The 14,336-nt window shown below is 44.4% G+C and overlaps 1 protein-coding gene across 1 annotated transcript; it reads right to left on the bottom strand.

Annotated features, from left to right (window-relative positions):
• Window positions 1–776: 776 nt before the first annotated feature.
• Window positions 777–3,805, bottom strand: GSTM3 (glutathione S-transferase mu 3). The gene is made up of 8 exons (XM_041750913.1): window positions 3,648–3,805; window positions 3,253–3,328; window positions 2,906–2,970; window positions 2,120–2,201; window positions 1,922–2,022; window positions 1,480–1,575; window positions 1,282–1,392; window positions 777–975 (listed from the first exon to the last, which is right to left on the bottom strand). Exons 1-8 carry the CDS (start codon window positions 3,696–3,698, stop codon window positions 877–879), a joined length of 681 nt encoding a protein of 226 aa, XP_041606847.1. The 5' UTR covers window positions 3,699–3,805; the 3' UTR covers window positions 777–876.
• Between the last annotated feature and the right edge of the window lie 10,531 nt (window positions 3,806–14,336).

The raw sequence follows: 14,336 nt of genomic DNA, 5'->3' as shown, positions 1-14,336 counted from the left end.
GCTCAATCCCATGACCCGGAGATCATGACCTGAGTCAAAACCAAGAGTTGGATGCCTAACCAACTGAGCCACCCAGGTGCCCCATTATTGTTTTTTAAAAGATTTTATTTATTCATGAGAGACACAGAGGAAGAGAGGCAGACCCAGGCAGAAGGAGAAGTAGGCTCCATGCAGGAGCCCGATGTGGGACTTGATTCCAGGACTCCAGGATCAGGCCCTGGGCCAAAGGGAGATGCTCAACTGCTGAGCCACCCGGGGATCCCTTTTTTTTTTTTTTAAGATTTTATTTATTCCTGAGAGACACACAGAGAGAGATGGGCAGAGACACAGGAAGTGGGAGAAGCAGGCTCCATGCAGGAGCCCGATGCCCCATTATTATTATTTTTCCCACTATTATTTTTAATTGGTAACTGACATAATCCCATTTATTGGTTAGTCCACCAGTTTGAAAGTCCATCTTTATCATACTACATTCCCGTGTAAAAGGATCCATTTCTGAACTCAGTTCTGTAAAATCAACAGTTCCATATAGTTTTGCTTGGTATCTACACCACCTCTTCAAAGGGCTCCAGTCCCATTTAATGTATCTGTCCTCTACAACTGTACAATATCACCTTTGTTTCTAGTGCTTGGGCAAGAACCTCTAGCTTTGAACACAGCTGAGATGTAGGGGGACTGTCAGTGTTACAGTGACTGTATTCACATCTTGGACATTTTCCATATATCCTTACTCTCCCCTGGCCTTTAGTCCCAAGAGAAATCCAGCTAGACACCAGTAGCCTAAATGCTATTTATTGAAAAGAGCAGAGAAGAGAGAGTACAGGCTCCCTAGGCACAGGATGGAATAAAAACAAGCAGATCAAGTCCACCTCCTGCTCAGCATATTCTCTTGTTGCCCCACAGGGCCATCTTGTTGTTGATGGGCATCTTCAGGAAGCGGTCAGATTGCATGTAGTTAGCTATCTTCTCCAAAGCCTGAAGGGAAAGCACACCAAACCTGATACTCTAACCCAGTCCAAAAGACCCATGCCGAACCAGTGACACTCACATACTGCCTGCCTCTATACCATCCCCCCTTCCTCCCTCCACTACCATTTCATGTCGACAGTGCTTTAGGGTGTAGAAGCTGAAGCCTTTTCTCAAGACTTGTAAGTTTAGAAGTGTACCACCACTGATCCCTTTACACAAATGCTGGTGTTGAGAATCTACCACAGTGGGGTCCCTTGGGAACCAGGAGAGCCTGCGAGTGTTTCTGTACAGGAAAAGTATAGGGAGCATCACCTCAAAACGGCACATGAAAGCCTTCAGATTTGGAAATTCATCCAGGCACTTGGGCTCAAACATACGGTTCTGATCCAAGACATCATAAGTGAGGAAATCCACAAAGGTGAGCTAGAAGAACAGTAAGATGGTCAGGTCTGCAGAGATCCTTAATCCTGGGAGATAGAAAGGCATCTTTCCTCTTTCCTTTCTTCCTACCTTTTCTCCTGCAAACCAGGAGAATTTCCCCAGGAACAAGGAGAACTGTTTCAGTTGTCCAGGTAGCTGTTCCAAGTACCGGGGCTTCAGTTTTTCCTGGGAGAGAAGGAAAAAGAGAGTAAGAGCACAGCTGTCAGCGTCTTCGGAGCTAGTCAGGGCATGGGCCAGTGGGGGACACTCAGTGATCCCCTTCTCCGTGTGCCTCCCTCTTACTGCCTGCAGTAGGGGTGGCAGGACAGAAAGGGGGAGGGGCCAACACCAGAGTCCTATAACAAATGGACCCCCCCAGCCCCACCCCACCCCCCATATAAAACAGTTCTTTCCTATTCTGCAGATCTGCAGACTGGGTTGGTGGGAAAGCAGAAGCGGCAGGAAGCAGCGGATGAACCCCTGGGTTCTCAACACTCCTTCTCCTCGATGCCTGCTTGCTAAGGAAACTCACAAGGTCAGGACTGTAGCACAGTTGTACCAGCTGTATGCGGAAATCCATTATTTGGTTCTCCATGATGTCCACTCGAATTCTTTCTTCTTCAGTCTCACCACCTGTACACCAAAAGATGAGAAATCACCTTTGGAATGATCCACTTCCAGGAAAACTGCCAGCCGGGCGGGCCTCCCTCCCTGGCCCTACGCCACTCACACATATTGTGCTTGCGAGCGATGTAGCGCAGGATAGCATTACTCTGGGTTATCTTGTTCTTACCATCCATGAGGTAGGGCAGCTGGAAGGAAAATGACATGTCAGATGAACAACCAACTCTCTCTTGCCTCCCTGCCTCTCTCTCTCTCTCGGGGAACATGAGACTTGCAGGAAGTGAAAAGTAGAGAGAAGATGCTGTGTTAGGAGGAAGAAGAAAATATGTGGAAAGTAGCAATTGGGTCCCCACCTGATTCTAGACCAGAGTTCTTAATCTCTCTGTGCATGTGTACGGGCATACCACAGACCCTTTGTCAGAATAAGATTTTTAAATGCATAAAGCAAATTACATGCTTTCGAAATTTATAAAACATCAAAGAAACAAAATCATAATCAAGTAATATGTGCCTATTGCATTAAATAACAAGGCACGGCATAACAACTATCATAATTTCAAAGTATGATGCGTGTAAATAATATTTTGCACAGTATCTGCCACATATGTAATATGAAAATACTCCATTTCTACTAGTGACAAAGTCACAGCCATGGCTAATCACCAACGTCCCTTATTACCTAGATTCACAATAGAAGGAATTGTTAACTTTTTTAGTGGTTACTGTTAATGAAAACTTTTTCTCTCCATTCGAGTTCGGGCACCCTTGCTTTCTACTTCTCTTAGCCAGCTTCCGAGCTCCCATTCTCGGTGTCCCCAGCCCAGAGAGGAAAGCGGCACGGCTATACTGGACGGCCTTGCCGTCTGCCCCCTCTTCTCCGGAGGCCACCTACGTTAGGAAAGTCCAGGTCGAGCTTGAATTTCACATCCAGCCATTGGCTTTTATCATAGTCCGGAGCTGTAAGAGAATGCGGGGCCCAACCTCCTTAGCAGCCCGCCTGAGGGGAGTGGAGAGATCTAGCACTTCGCACCCCGGGCCCCCAAGGGTGGCCTCTGCTCTCCGGGCCCACTCGGTGGGCCGCTCACACGGTGGGACCGCGGCTCGGAAGAGGCTGCATCCGTGCGTCCGGCGGGGGGCTCGGCGCTCCCGGGTGACTGGGGCCGCCTCGCACCCGCCTCAGACGTGGGGCCCCTCTGGGCACAGCGACGGGGGGCGGGGGGCTCGCGCGGGCCGCATTACCTTCCCCGCACGTGTACCGTCTCTCCTCATAGCAGGTATCCGTGAACTCCAGGAGCATGCGGATGGCGTGCGCCAGCTGGGGCAGAAGACCCCGTCAGCGCCTGCGCGGCGCCCCCGCCCCGCCCCCAACGTCCCCTGCCCGCCTGGCATCCCGCCTCGCACGCCGCCGCGGCGCTCGTTAGGCCGCCCGCCGCCACCCCGACATCGCCTCGGCGGCCGGCTGCTTCAGCCGTCGCGGCCGCACGGCGGGCCCGGGCCCCGGCGGGGAGCTCGGCGGCGGCGGGCGGCGCTGAGGCGACGGACGCCGGCTCCGCTCGGGGGCCGCCACCCTGAGGTCCGGTCGCGGGGCCCCTGCCTCCGCGACCCAGCGGCTCGGCAGTCGAGCCGGCACTCACCCCGCGAATATCCCAGTACCCCAGAACCATGTTCGACTTCGACAAAGACATGGCGACGGCGCCTCCACTCCGACGACTGGGGGTCTCCAGCGAACGGGCGGGGCTTTATACCCGACGCCAGTGGGCGGGGCCAACGCCGCGGCTCTGACCCCGCCCCCGCCGGCTCTGACCCCGCCTCCGCCGCCGGCCTCCGCTCGGTCCGCGAGCCCGCGGGCGGCCCCGAGGCTGCGGGCTCTGCGCTCTGCGGACGGGGGCTGCGCGGGCGGCCGGCGGCCCGGCGCTGAGGGCCCTGGTGAACCCCGGACGGTGACGGCCAGGCCATAAGTACTTCTCCAGCCGGAGGGCTCAGCGCTGTAGACAAGCACCGAGAGGTGATGAACGGTTCAGCTTGCAGCGTCGGTGGCCCGCTCCGCGCTCCCAGGGAAGCTCTGCTCTTCACGATGGCTTCAGCAGCCTTGGAAGCACGGGTTCCCTCTCCGCCAGAGCACACGTTGTCCGTCTGTTAGCGAGTGACCTAAAAGAAACATTTCAAACTACAGATAAGAGTAAGGATCTCCCTACGTTCTGTTCTCACGCCTCTGAAGCCTGCAACCTTGTACACAGTAAAAGCCTGAGATAAAGTTTGTGATTTTCTGAAATGTCCTTCATCGTGGCGATTTGGTGACTCTTGATGTGACAAGAAACCACATCTAATCCTGTAGTAAGCATTCCTTCTTAGGGGCACTCTCTTCTCTCTGCAGATAGTGTATCCCGGGCCGCTGTCCCGACTTGGGCCCCCTTTTCTTTTTTCTTTTCTCTTTTCTTTTCTTTTCTTTTTCTTTCTTTTCCTTTCTTTTCTTTTCTTTCTTTTCTTTTCCTTTCTTTTCCTTTCTTTTCCTTTCTTTTCTTTTCTTTTCTTTTCTTTTCTTTTCTTTTTTCTTTTCTTTCTTTTCTTTTTTAAGCAGTTCTAAAAGGTTTGTTGTTAGGCGTTGGCAGTTCCTGGCGTAGCAGGCACGGTATCAGAGAAACTTACCTGAGAACAGTGGGGGCCTCCTGGAACTCAATGCTCGGACCCCTGTGCCCCTCTTGCCCTTCTGACTTCTCAGTGCTCACAGGTGTATCTGCCGAGGTTTCCTGGTATCCGGACTCGTCAATCAGTTGAAGCTCCTGACTTTTATTCTAGCGGCTAAAGGCTACCTGGAGGGCAGCCCCGGTGGAGCAGCGGTTTAGCGCCGCCTGCAGCCCGGGGCGTGATCCTGGAGACCCGGGATCGGAATCCTGGAGACCCGGGATGGGGTCCCACGTCGGGCTCCCTGCGTGGAGCCTGCTTCTCCCTCTGCCTGTGTCTGCCTCTCTCTCTCTCTGAATAAATAAAATCATAAAAAAAAAATAAAGTCTACCTAGTAATGTTCTGTAGCTGGGAATAGCCCAGGGGGAGGAGTTGATGCGTTGGTTGTTTCACTTTCGCTTTATACTAATATCATTAAAGTTTGAATAAATTTTCTGGCTAGAAGTTGGAGAGACTAAACTGTTCAGTTCTGAAGAGAAGGGACACTTGTCCCTTCCAGCCAAAGCCAGTTCTGCTTTCAGGTGACTAGCAGAAGTGTCTGAGGATATTCCTCAAGCCCTGTTAGGGTCCCATCCATCTAGTAAGGTAATGGCTCCTCTGGGGTAGCAGACAGAAGGATTGCTCATCCACTGCTCCAGATCCCTCTTGGTAGTCTTAGAGCTTGCTGGGAAAAAATGAGACACCTAAGAGTGTATCACAGCTGTTGGGAAAGTGCCCCCCCATGAATAGTACCCTCTTGATCCACCACACTTAATATCCTTAGATTTTATTCAAGCCTTATTCTAACAATAAAGCTGAAACTAAAAGAAATAGGAGAACCATGCTTCAAAGGATAGAACAACTCCCAGAGAACCAGCAGCCACCCACAGAAACTCTGGCCGGCTATATGTATAGTACACATGAGCCTATACTTGCAAGTATGTACTTAAAAGGGAAAATTTAAGGATAATCTGAGTCTCACATGGCCCAAATAGGGTTCTTTCGACATGTCTGAATTAGTTTCTTGTGTGCACAGAGAAAGCCAGCTATAAGACTAATAACCAGAAATTAGGAAGTCATTTGGTTCAGTCAATGAAGTCCCTGGCTTTTGGGGAGGAACCAACAATTACAGAGGTGCTCTGGCTTCATTTGGTTTGTCTGTTGTTACAACTTTTGGTATCTTTGTACACAACCGACCTTGTTCTAATTGGAAGTGGAAAATAACTAATTAATGGATCTGTAAGTTTTAATGCTACCTTATAATTAGGTTGGTTTTAATAAAAGGGGAATATTTGGAAATTGGGTCTCTAATGTCCTCTCCACAAATAATAATGAAACATAGACTAAAAGCATTTGAATCATTGTGTACAGGTTTCTATGTGCATTGTAAACATAAGATATTTGCTCTACCTTCCAATGGTTTGCTAAAATTAATTTGTGGAAGAGCTCGATTTAATTGGTTTAAAGGCAAGCACTTGTAAAGATTGGGCATGCTAAAACTCAAAGGATAAAAACTCACCCAAATGCTTTCAAGTTCACATGATGGGATAAAATTCTCCAAATTCAAATTTTTATGTTATTCCACAATAAAGACACATCACAGGAAGGGACCTAACTGATGATCCAAAGACATAGGGATGAACAAAAATGTGAGACGACCCTCTCTGAATAATGAGGACGAGGAGGACGAAGACAGGCCGCCACTAGACATTCTAAATCCACCCCTGCTCTCCAAGCACAAGCATCAGTGCCCAATCCACTGCCTACTCCTCCATCTCTTCTAGAAGGCTGAAATGCAACGAGGCAGGAGATGGAGATTTTTTTTTAATGTTATTCCAAAACTTTAAATCTGCCTCCAGCCTTGCCAGCAGCACCCTTGCTTCCTGTGTCTCTGCCTCCTCCTGTTCCCTGGACCCCACCTGGCCAGCTCCTATGCCATCCCTGGTGCCTCTACCACCTTCTCCTCCTACCCTCACTATCAAGGAGGAAAAGGCACCCCAAGCTACCTCCTTAAGGGTTTTATTCTAAGGTTCCTATTCTAAAATAAACTGAAGCACCTCCCAAATCAACATGAAGAAGCCCAAGGACTCCCTTGAACTAAACCACTCACTTCAGATTTCCCCACAGAAGTCCAAAGGAAATTGACCATTGGGAAACAAACTGACTTTTCAGGGGATACAGATGTAATATATTCAGTATTAAAGCTAAACCAAGGCTGTTGGTTTAACTAAAATAAACATGCCTTTAGAGTTACCAATGTCAAATATTACACATATAACTCACTTTTGCTCTACTTGAATTTATTTATTTATTTATTTATTTATTTATTTATTTATTTATTTTAAAGGATTTTATTTATTTATTCATGAGAGACACAGAGACAAGGCAGAGACATAGGGAGAGGGAGAAGCAGGCTACTCCCAGGGAGCCTAATGTGGGACTTGATCCCAGAACTCTGGGATCACACCCTGAGCCAAAGACAGATGCTCAACTGCTCAGTCACCCAGGAGCCCTCTACCTGACTTTTTTAAGTTTGTGTTATCTCTGTTCCAATCTCTTAGCAGGAGAGGACTTAAAATGGTGTTGATTTTGTATTTGTCACGAAGTTTTTATGGTTAATTGTTAAGAATAAGTAGGTCAAGTAAATAAAAAGGTTTACAGATAAACTTTTAAATAGCTTCCAAACAAAACATTAAAAAAAAAATAGCTTCCAAAAAATCATTGGTTACCCAAAACTTTGAAGTTTTGCTAAGTTAAATGATAAGTTTAAATTCGTTGAATATCTAATCTTATCCAAATAAGATGAAATACTAATACCACTGAGTGTTTGTCTGCTTTTGGCTTCTTATTTCAGAGAAACTAAAGATATTCGAGTCAGTTGGTAAACATGCTTTGTGCCTTATTGAAAGATTGTACTATTAAAAGAAAAAATGTTTAGAGAAATTATAAAATATATTCATAAATTTGCCAATCTAAAGAATTCTGAGATCATGACTCACAATTTGTTACTAATTAGTTTTCACAGGAGACTAAGTTTTCCAGAATTAGGATTCTGATAAATATGACTGAGACTACTAGAAAATGATTTTAAAAAGCAACTCTGTATGTAGGAGAATATGAGGTATATTAGAACGGTATAAGGAATGAAAAAACATTTTTGTTGATGGAAAAGAAAATAATTTTATCCTGAAATGAGACTGGTTATTTAGAGAGGTAAAATGTAGGATGAAATCTAAATAAAAAAGAAAGTTGTAGAAGATTTGTGACGGTGAATCCTTGAAAAAAATTTTATGTGTGGTCAGGACTAAGATTGGAATAAAGTAATTTTAAAAGTATACTGATAAGGGGAGCCTGGGTGGTTCAGTCGGTTAAGTGTCTGCCTTCAGGTCAGGTCATGATCCTGGGGTCCTGGGATCAAGCCCTGAGTAAGGCTCTCTGCTCAGTGTAGAGCCTGCTTGTATATGCGCTCTCTCTCTCTCTCCCTCTCTCTCTCTTTCTCTCTCCTTGTCAGAAAATAAAGTCTTAAAAAAAAACACTGATATAAAATTAAAATTTGGCTTTTCTCTCTGTTAATAAAAAGACAAAAGTTTCTTGGATTATTGGTCTGCTCTTGATAAGAAATTATAAATAAGGTGGTGGTTTTCTTCCCTATTTGCCCAGAAAAACAAGATTTCCATAGTTGTTTTTATCAGGTCTTTGCTTATTTAAAAAAAAACCTAAATCTTCTAAAAAAAAAAAAAAAAAAACCAAACAAACAAAAAACAAATCCCAAAACTAAATCTTCTTAATATTAAAGGAGCTAAGTTTTGCTAAGAACTATATATCCTTCCATAAAATCTCTTATGGCCACCTTAGTTAAGCAGTAATTAAATATTAAATTTTGTAATAACCTATGATCCTATGTAGACACATGCTTTAAAACATTCTGAGGTTAGTTTTTTCTTTTTTTAAACACACTTCCCAGAAATTCAAATCCTAAATGAAGTCTTTTTGGTATGTTAAGTTACTTAGAAAGCACTGTCAAACAAATAATGATAAATCTTAGGTTATATTTTATGTATAAATGCTATAACTGTTCTAGAAGATATATGAAATTCCTAAAGTTTTACTATGTCCTGGGTTAGATCATCACTTGATATTATGATTTTTGAAATGTTATATCAGAAATAATTGGATTTCCTTGCCAGCTAAATTATAATGAACTCATATCAGATTTTTAATCATGTTCATTTTTGAGTCTTTTGTCATTTCTAGTTATTATTCCCATGCTCTTACAAAATGTGTTTTGTCTTCAAGGAGATTCACAAAAGGAACTTTTGGCAAATACAGTTGTTTAATATTTTTAAGATCATAAATGTAAGCTGAATAAAAATTTCCAGAACTAATAGAAAAAATTGCATTCAAACAAAATAAGAATTAATAACATGAGGCTAAATGGATCAAAAAAGATGATTATAGTTTTTTATGACTCTTATTTAAAACATTGTTGATTCTCTAATGTTTGCTCTTTCAGATTAAGGAAACTTTCTCTTAATTATATCCGTGATCTACAGAAATATAATAAAATATTCCTTTGAGAACAAATTGAGACATTTAACTTTTCTCCCTACCTGAAACCTCTGAAATTCAGAAACTCTCAGTGAGTGTTCTTTCTTTCATGGCATCTATAATTATTTACATAAGTTCAATAGAAATCTGTTCTCCATATAAGAGGAACCTTGGAAAAACTGGTTGTATTTTCAACGCTTTGACAGGAATATCATATTTGAGAGAGACATGCATAGACTCATACGACCAGATAATTTTAAGGAATTAAGGTTGACTTTTTGAAGCCAACCAATACAGCCCCTTGGAAATGTTGGTCTGATTCCCTTGTTTATAGGGTTCTCAGCAGTCTTACCAGGTAAGTAAAGAATATTGCTTCCTAGCAGGTGCAAGAACCTCAGGATATTTTGGGGACCTTGAGAAGAGGAATCCACTCAAATCTACAGGTATCACAAGGCAAGTCTGATGGCAATATTTGGCTTGGCTTTTGGCCTCAAGAGGCTACTTAAAGTTCAATCTAGAGATGCCTTATGAAAAGTTCTAGGAGTATCTGGTTGGCTTAGTCAGTAAAGCACGTAACCCTCCTTTTCTTTTTCTTTTTTTTTTTAATTTTTTTTTATTATTTATTTATGATAGTCATACAGAGAGAGAGAGAGAGAGGCAGAGACATAGGCAGAGGGAGAAGCAGGCTCCATGCACCGGGAGCCCGACGTGGGATTCGATCCCGGGTCTCCAGGATCGCGCCCTGGGCCAAAGGCAGGCGCCAAACCGCTGCGCCACCCAGGGATCCCTTTTTTTAATTTTTTTTTTTTTTATTACCCTCCTTTTCTTTTTAAAAATTTTAATTCGATTCTTTTTTTTTTTTTTTAATTTTTTTTTTTAACTTTATTTATGATAGTCAGAGAGAGAGAGAGAGGCAGAGACACAGGCAGAGGGAGAAACAGGCTCCATGCACCGGGAGCCCGACGTGGGATTCGATCCCGGGTCTCCAGGATCGCGCCCTGGGCCAAAGACAGGCGCTAAACCACTGCGCCACCCAGGGATCCCTCTTTTTAAAAATTTTAAAAGATTGTATTTATTTATTTGAGAGAGAGAGAAAGAGCACAAGCACGGGGAGCAGCAGAGGGAAGGAGAAGCCACCCAAGCGTCCCAAGCATGCAACTTTTGAGTACAAGCCCTACGTCAGGCATGGAGCCTGGTTAAAAAAAAAAAAAAAAGTTCCAGTAACACAAGTTTAAAAGAATCTGCATGGTCAGTCACTGCTCTTGTTGAGTAAATAATTAGGCCAAGTTTATTAAAAAATTTATTACAAACAAATTAGTTTTGATTTGGCTATATTTAAAACTGAGGGTGAATATATAGAGAAAATGCGTTTCAGTAACACATCTTTGTAGATATTAGATATTAATACTATTTATTATAAACTAGACTAGTCCTGAATTCTGGTTTCCTCAAATATCTGGCTATGGCTCTCCAAGCTAAGGTTTCTAGTCTGCTTCCATTCTCCTAACTAAAACTGCCTTTTTTCCCTAAAGCCCTAAAAATTGATGCTGGACAACTTGAAGTCAGCTTCAGAGTAACTGCCAGAAAACTCATTCATAGACAATCTTTGTGCCTGTTGCTCTATGGGTCATTCAAAAAGATCACGAGGGGGCGCCTGCGTGACTCAGTCTGTTAAGTGTTTGCCTTTGGCTTGGTCCTGGGGTCCTGGGATGGAGACTCCTGCTCCCCGGGGAGCCTGCTTCTCCCTCTGCCACTCCCCGTTTGTGCTCTTGCTCTGTCAATTAAATAAATAAAATCTTTTTTTAAAAAAACTTAGTTAAAGAGAGAGAGAGAGTTAACTAAGTTAAAAAGAGAGAGAGGCAGAGACACAGGCAGAGGGAGAAGCAGGCTCCATGCAGGGAGCCCAACGTGGGACTTGATCCCTGGTCTCCGGGACCAGGTCCTGGGCGGAAGGCAGCACTAAACCGCTGAGCCACCCGGATTGCCCAATAAATAAAATCTTAGAAAAAAAAAAAACCAAAAAGATCATGGGAGACATTTGAATTATAAACTGGAAAAACCCATTTGATTTCCACTGCCTATTCCCACTCCATCTGAGGATGCTTCAAGCTTGACATCTGAAAATCTCACTGGCAGCATTTGAGACTCAGAGGCTGGGTTTGTCATTTGCTCCAACCATTAACCTGTGTTTTACTTTTGTTTTCATAAAAATGCCTCTTCCTGATTACTTGATTGCTTGCTAACTAAGGCAGAGTCTATATGTTGGCTAATACCACTTGCTGCCCCTATATGAACTCCTCCTGGGAAATAAGAATCCATATAGATAGAAGCAGGCCCAAGCCACTTGGCTATAAGAAGCCCTCTCCAAGGTGGCTGGGACTGGTTTACTGATCTATTCTCTTGGATACCCATTGCTATCAATTTTAGAGGGACGGGTAGGTTTAACTGTACTATTACTTTCCCTTAAAATATACTGGGGATAAAATTAATGATGTCATATAGTACCAAATTATGTGGGAAAATATCCAAGTTCTTAGATAAGGAACCATTTCCCGTAGTTGGTTTCTGTTACCACAAGGGACTGAGAGCGGGCGGCATCCTATACCATGGCAACTCCTTCCATTGCAAAGCCTCTACTGCACCCTGATTCAGCTTGAAGCAGTTACAGGAGACGGATCTTTGCCCATATCCCACAGAAATGTAACAAAAGACTGACAATGGGAAATTACAACTGGAAAAATATTTAGTATGCCCGACCCCGTGTTGCTTCTATTTCCCTTGCTGCGATGGCTTTTAAGTTAAAAACTTCTGCTTAGCCCGGCACATAGGCGTGTTACAGATAAGATCTGCCAAGACTGCTCTTTACCCTAAACCTACTTCACCTGAAGAAAAAGAAGCGGCCAGAGTGCTCATCATTTCAGTTCTTCAAGATGGAGAAATAATCATAACCCAGGAGAATTGCAACCGCGCCCCATGGGGTTAATGAAGTTAAAACTAACAAAAAGTTTGAAACTTGTTTTTCAAACAACCATTTCTCCCAACCCCCTATTGTGTCTTTTCAGACCCCACTAATTCACTAGCTGTTCCTGCAGAAGCCTGGACTCAAGGTTAGTTGATATGGTTCCAGCCTCTGAATGAACAAGGCTCTGCATTCCTTTCCAGAGGCCTCATCCATATCATCAGCTCTTGGAGCATGCCCATAGCCCCCTCTCTTTATCCTAAGAAAAAACCTCCTGATATCAGGGACTTAATTTTGCCTTTTTTAAAAAAGATTTTATTCATTTATTTCATGAGAGAAAAAAATATATATTTTCGTACCTAACAGTGAGGGACTTGATGCACCCAGGGCAGACGAGCCAGTCACCCTTGCACCAAGAGACATAAAATAAGGTTGATTTTCAATGTTTTCTGAGGAAAAACTAGTGATCAAAAGGGGGAAATGATAAAGGAAAATTTCACCTTTCAGTGTCAGTGGCCCTGCTCCTGGGCTCCCAGGGAAGCTCTACTCTTACCAAGGTCAGAATGACTTCACCAAACTTCAAAGCATGGGTTCTCTCTCTGCCCTGAGCACACGTTGTCCATTAGCAAATAAAAAAATATTTCAAACTACAGATAAGAGTAAAAGTCTCCCTAAGGTCTGTCTCATACCTCTGAATCCTTTAGCCTTGCACATAGTAAAAAGCTTAAGATATTGGGGCAGCTGGGTGGCGGAGCTGTTGAGCGTCTGCCTTCAGCTCAGGGCATGATCCCGGGGTCCAGGATTGGGCTCCCTGCAGGGGGAGCCTGCTTCTCCCTCTGCCTGTGTCTCTGCCTCTCTGTCTCTTGAGAATAAATAAAATCAAATCTTTAAAAATAAGTAAATAAGCCTAAGATGAGAATGAGCAGAGGGAGGGACAGAGGGAGAGGGAGAAGCAGATTTCCCTCTGAGCAGGGAGCCTGATGCAGGGTTCCATCCCAGGACCCTGAGGTCATGATCTCAACCAACTGAGGCCACCCAGGCGCCCCCCCCCCTTTTTTTTTGCAATTCTAAAAGGTTTGTTCTTGTTGTCATGGACAGAGGGACTAAGACTCTGACCACCAAGGAATTGCTCTTGAGGATGGTAGAAAGGCAGCTTACGCAGAAGGTTCTGGCCCGGCCTCCACAGCATGGCTCGTCAGGACACTGAGCTCCCAACCCTCTAGCCCTGGTGTGGGAAATCACATTTCCCCCTTAGTTTGCTGAAGCAAGGTTGGGATTTCTCTTCTTTCTTTTAAGATATTATTTATTCATAAGAGACACAGAGAAAAAGAGGCAGAGACATAGGCAAAGGAAGAAGCAGGCTCCCAGCAGGAAGCTTCATGCGGGACTTGATCCTCCGACCCTGGGATCACCACCTGAGTCAAAGGCAGACACTCACGCACTGAGCCACCCAGGTGCCCCAAGGTTGAGACTTCTTAAAAGGCCGCCTTACTAAAAGGAAGAAGGAAAAAAGTACAAATGCATAGGGACAGATGACTTAAAATGCCTGGATTTCTCTTCCAAGGTAACAAAAGGCCAGTCACAAATTAACCGGAGGAAAAGGCAAACATGTTTTGAACACCTATGATATGTCAGACAAGAATCTAGGTAGTTTGCAGCGCTTGGGTGGCTCAGTCGGTTGAGTGTCTGCCTTTGGCTCAGGTCATGATCCCAGGGTCCCAGGAAGAGCCCCACGCTCGGCTCCCTGCTGAGCGGGGAGCCTGCTTCTCCCTCTCCCTCTACGCCTCCCCCTGCTCATTCTCTCTCTATCTCAAACAAATAAATAAAATCTTAAAGAAAAAAACTAAGTGTTTCACATAGGTTGGCTGATTAATTCCATTTTAAGCTTCATAACAATTTTGTGAAATAGGTTTTATGCCCACTTTTTAGAAGATAAGCAATGCCTGGCAAGGTTAAGTTGCCTTTCTAAGCTTCAGTTCCCATGGGTGGCCTGGGGTCAAAACCGAGGTCTGTCGGGCAGCACAGCTTGTGCCAGTTCACTAAGCTTGGGTGTCCCAGCAGCTCCTCACCTTATCTCAGTCTTTGCTGGGAAATCTGATGAGCCCTGGGCTAAAACACCTTTTTTTCTTCTGGCCCTGAAGTCTTTTCCTGTGTC

Source organism: Vulpes lagopus, chromosome 3, assembly GCF_018345385.1.
Source record: "Vulpes lagopus strain Blue_001 chromosome 3, ASM1834538v1, whole genome shotgun sequence".
NCBI lineage: Eukaryota > Metazoa > Chordata > Mammalia > Carnivora > Canidae > Vulpes > Vulpes lagopus.
Note: the sequence above shows the minus strand (reverse complement) of the source record. Positions and strands in the feature narration are given on the sequence as shown.

Bases quoted from the DNA above. Each gene is read 5' to 3' on its own strand.
- GSTM3 (XM_041750913.1), bottom strand. From the start codon at position 3,698: ATGTCTTTGTCGAAGTCGAACATGGTTCTGGGGTACTGGGATATTCGC. The intron at 2,202-2,905 runs GTAGGTGGCCTC...TTTTCCTTCCAG, and splicing joins TCGACCTGGACTTTCCTAAC to CTGCCCTACCTCATGGATGG. The intron at 976-1,281 runs GTGATGCTCCCT...CTTTCCCTTCAG, and splicing joins CTTTCATGTGCCGTTTTGAG to GCTTTGGAGAAGATAGCTAA.